We start from the raw sequence: 3,741 nt of genomic DNA, 5'->3' as shown, positions 1-3,741 counted from the left end.
GCCTACTTATCACAAGTGGTGCCCGCTTCCACGTAGGGGAGTGAAACAGGCTTCCTGTGAAGGTAAGCGTATCTGAGTTGAAGAAATGAGGTAATTTAGAGAAAAAAAGTAAGAAGGAAGCAGCGGGATACTCCAAACGGCGGATGGGTCTGAAAATCCAGCTTGGGGTGTGAGTTGAGTGTGCGCGCGTAGGTGCACAGGGGGTGTGTCCGTCTTTGTACAGCATCTGGGAACGAGTGTCTACACGCAAGGGTTTGTGTCTCTGGGGTCTGCGACCCCAGCAGGGGAAGGGGCTGGACTGCGCGCTCTCTCAGGCCTCTGTAAGGTTCTGGAACCCAGCCCTAGCTGTGAGCCCATCAGCCCCGGCTGGAAGTCCGGCAATCGGATGCAACCGGCTGGGACTGGCTGCGCGGCGGGGTTGAGGGGCGGGGGAGCAGCTCGCAGCCAGCGCGGTGACTCAGCACGGTGGGGCGGGCCGGAGCGGGGCGCGCCCACCCGTATAAGGCTCGGGGCCGCCGTCGCGGGCGCTGGAGTTCTGCTGCCGCCGCTGTTGCTGAGGTCCGCGTCGCCATCAGTGAGTCCCCGCCGCCTGCGGCTCCCAGGGGGATTCCGAGGGGGCTCCCAGGGTTTTGGGGAGCAGTTGGGGCTCTCGGGGGACCTACAGCGCCCAGAACAGGGGATGCGACCCCAGGGAGGACGGGCGGGCGCCCTGTCCCCCGTAACACGCCTCTCCCAGATGCTAACAGACTTCTCTCTGCATCCTGCAGTGCCGCCCTACACCATCGTCTACTTCCCTGTTCGAGGTAGGGGCCTGTGACGGGGAGGGAGGGGAGGCAGAGGTTGGAGGCTGCAGCAGCCCACGCCCCTCACCCACCTGAGGGAGTCCCCAACCTCCCTTTTCCCTCCATCACGTGGCTACTAGCTCCGCCTTCCCTGTGCCCCGGAGCTGCCCCTTGCTGGAGTACGCAACTTCCCGGCCCTGGCCCGTCCCTCCGCAGTGTGCTGGGAGATCATCGGAGGAGTCCTCACCTCCTTGGCTCTTTCCCAGGGCGCTGCGAGGCTGGGGTCCCTGCCCATCCCCACTACCCCGTCCTCCCCTCCCCCAGGGCGCTGCGAGGCCATGCGCATGCTGCTGGCCGACCAGGACCAGAGCTGGAAGGAGGAGGTGGTGACCATGGAGACCTGGCCATCACTCAAGGCCTCCTGTGTGAGTACTTCTGTCGTATCCCGGGTCAGGGGCTGGGCACTGGGGGGCAAAACTAGGGTGGGGGGCAGCCAAGCTCAGCACCTCTGACAGAGCTGTGCATTCCCCCCAGCTGTACGGGCAGCTCCCCAAGTTCCAGGATGGAGACCTGACCCTGTACCAGTCCAATGCCATCTTGCGTCACCTGGGCCGCTCCCTCGGTGAGTCCTGAGGCTGCAGGGGGCCCAGTCCGGGGCAGGGGTCGGCGGGCATCAGTCAGAGTTCCTGAGCATCTGCTCAGTGTTGGCCCCCTGAGCGTCTTCCATTTAAATCAAATTGTCCTGCAACCCTGTGGAGCGGAGGCAGGTGGAGGTTATCTCACTCGCCTAGGGTCAGGCCCGGGTCTGTCGAGCAATCCCTGCCCCGTAGCAGGCCACCTCCCGCTGAATTCTGAGCATGGACTCCAATGGTCCTTTTCTTCATCCACATCCTCCTCCCTCCGCCCTGGCGGAGGCTCACAGGCAGCCACGTGGCCTGTCTGGTGGGTCAGGCTGTAGTGGCTGGTCAGGCGCCCCGTCATGCTGTCTGCTCTCCCGCCACCCCAGGGCTGTATGGGAAGGACCAGCGGGAGGCGGCCCTGGTGGACATGGTGAATGACGGCGTGGAGGACCTTCGCTGCAAATACGGCACCCTCATCTACACAAACTACGTAAGCACGGACACGGGGACGGTCACTGAGGACAAAGAAAGAAAGGGGCTGGCTTCCTTCTCACCCTACACAACAGCCCTCACGCAGCTCTGACTGATCCTTCCCTTGGGCTGCTTCTGGCTGTGTGGGGGGGGGGTCAAGAGCCATTATGGACTGGACACAAGACTTGGCCTCCCTGCCTGGGGGAGGGACCCAGTCAAGTAGCAGGCAATGGCAGAACAGCGTGAGGACAGGAGACATCCAGCCAGAGGTGGTCCCCGATCCGCAGCTGGGGGAGGTCAGGAGCACTTCCTGGAGCCAGGTGCAGGAGGAGGAGCACCTACAGTCAGCTTCTAGAAGGGGCGCTGGCACTTTCAGGTGCACGAGGTATCAGGCACAGAGCACATTCAGGGACTTGGGACCAGTTTAGCAGAGGCAAGGCGTGTGTGCCTGTGTGTGTGAGAGAGAGAGAGAGGGAGGGAGAGTGTCAGGAGATGGAGCTGGAGGGGGCAGCAGGACCAGGTCCTGAAGGCCTTGAACCAGCTGGCTTGGATGCTCTCTTTGGGGAGTCTAAGCTGGAAAGATCCTACAAGGCTTTTGCAACAGTCCGGTGAGCGATCGTGGCAAGAGTGAACTAGCGAAGAATTGGCAGCTGAAATGGACAGGATGTGGCAATGGCCTGGGGTGGGGGGTGAGGAGAGGAGGGGTGGGGGCTGGGTGAGCGGCGATTCACTGAGATGGGGCAGACAGGAGGGGACGTCTCAGGACAGGGGCAGAGGCAGGGCATGCAGCAGCGTGAGCGTCAGGAGGATGGTACACAGTGGCATCTTTCTGGCAGGAGGCGGGCAAGGAGGACTATGTGAAGGCACTGCCCCAGCACCTGAAGCCTTTTGAGACCCTGCTGTCCCAGAACCACGGCGGCCAGGCCTTCATCGTGGGCAACCAGGTGAGCTGGCCCTGTCCCGCCCCTTCCCCACCACCCTCTTCTTACAGATGGCAAACCGGTGCAGAGAGAGCACATGAGCCATTGGTTCAGCAAAGCTGGGCAGACCAAGGGACTGGCTCAGGCTCCCTGCCTCACACCTCCCACACCCACTGAGTCCCTGCCCCTCTCTGCCCTGCAGATCTCCTTTGCCGACTACAATCTGCTGGACTTGCTTCGGATTCACCAGGTCCTGGCCTCCAGCTGCCTGGACTCTTTCCCCCTGCTCTCAGCCTACGTGGCCCGCCTCAGCGCCAGGCCCAAGCTCCAGGCCTTCCTGGCCTCCCCGGAGCATGTGAACCGCCCCATCAATGGCAACAGGAAACAGTGAGGGCTTGTGGCACCCTCAGCAAGAGGCAGGGAGCTGCCTGTTTCCCTTTCCCCAGGACCAATAAAGTTTCCAAGAGAGAAGCAGTGCTGTGAGCATTGAGTTTTCTGGGGAAGGGGCTCCCTGATCCTCTCAGGCTTGGGGGAGGGACAGGCAACTGGACAGGATACTTGAATCCTGAAACACAGAGTATCCTCCTGGAGCCCTCAACCAGCTCTGTGTTTACTGAACTCCAGAAACAAAGAGAAAAAAAAAGAAACAGGAAGAGAAATCAACCATGGTCCCTGCTCTGGAGATCCCCACAGTCTACAGAGGACAGGCTCACTTAAATAAACATGCTTTCTGCTCTCAGCAGGCCACCTGCCAGAGGGCCTCCATCCAGGACTGCAGGAGCTGAGGGGCCCTTGGCCGAGGAGGGGCGTGGGGAGGAGCTGAGCCGCTCAGAGCAGCCCCGGGCTGGGTCGGTGGGAGGGTCAGTCACTGCTGCTCAAATGGGGCTCTCCTTTCTTCCTTGTGCGTCGTGGGCGTGGGAGCCACGCTGGGCGATCCAGGCGGCTCGC

General features: G+C 61.9%; 1 protein-coding gene across 2 annotated transcripts; it reads left to right on the top strand.

The window, feature by feature from the left end:
* Window positions 1-454: 454 nt before the first annotated feature.
* On the top strand, window positions 455-3,264 carry LOC103003254 (glutathione S-transferase P). Of its 2 annotated transcripts, none has more exons than XM_057552932.1 (7): window positions 455-574; window positions 768-803; window positions 1,107-1,207; window positions 1,317-1,404; window positions 1,789-1,892; window positions 2,710-2,817; window positions 2,996-3,264. In XM_057552932.1, coding segments are annotated over exons 1-7 (627 nt in total). In that variant the 5' UTR covers window positions 455-573; the 3' UTR covers window positions 3,185-3,264. The 2 variants fall into 2 exon arrangements, with proteins under 2 accessions (XP_057408915.1, XP_057408916.1); XM_057552933.1 differs by having other exon boundaries at window positions 491-558.
* The last annotated feature ends 477 nt before the right edge of the window (window positions 3,265-3,741 follow it).

The sequence above is a fragment of the Balaenoptera acutorostrata genome, chromosome 9 (genome assembly GCF_949987535.1).
Source record: "Balaenoptera acutorostrata chromosome 9, mBalAcu1.1, whole genome shotgun sequence".
In the NCBI taxonomy this organism is placed as follows: domain Eukaryota; kingdom Metazoa; phylum Chordata; class Mammalia; order Artiodactyla; family Balaenopteridae; genus Balaenoptera; species Balaenoptera acutorostrata.
This window is presented reverse-complemented; position numbering and strand designations above follow the sequence as displayed.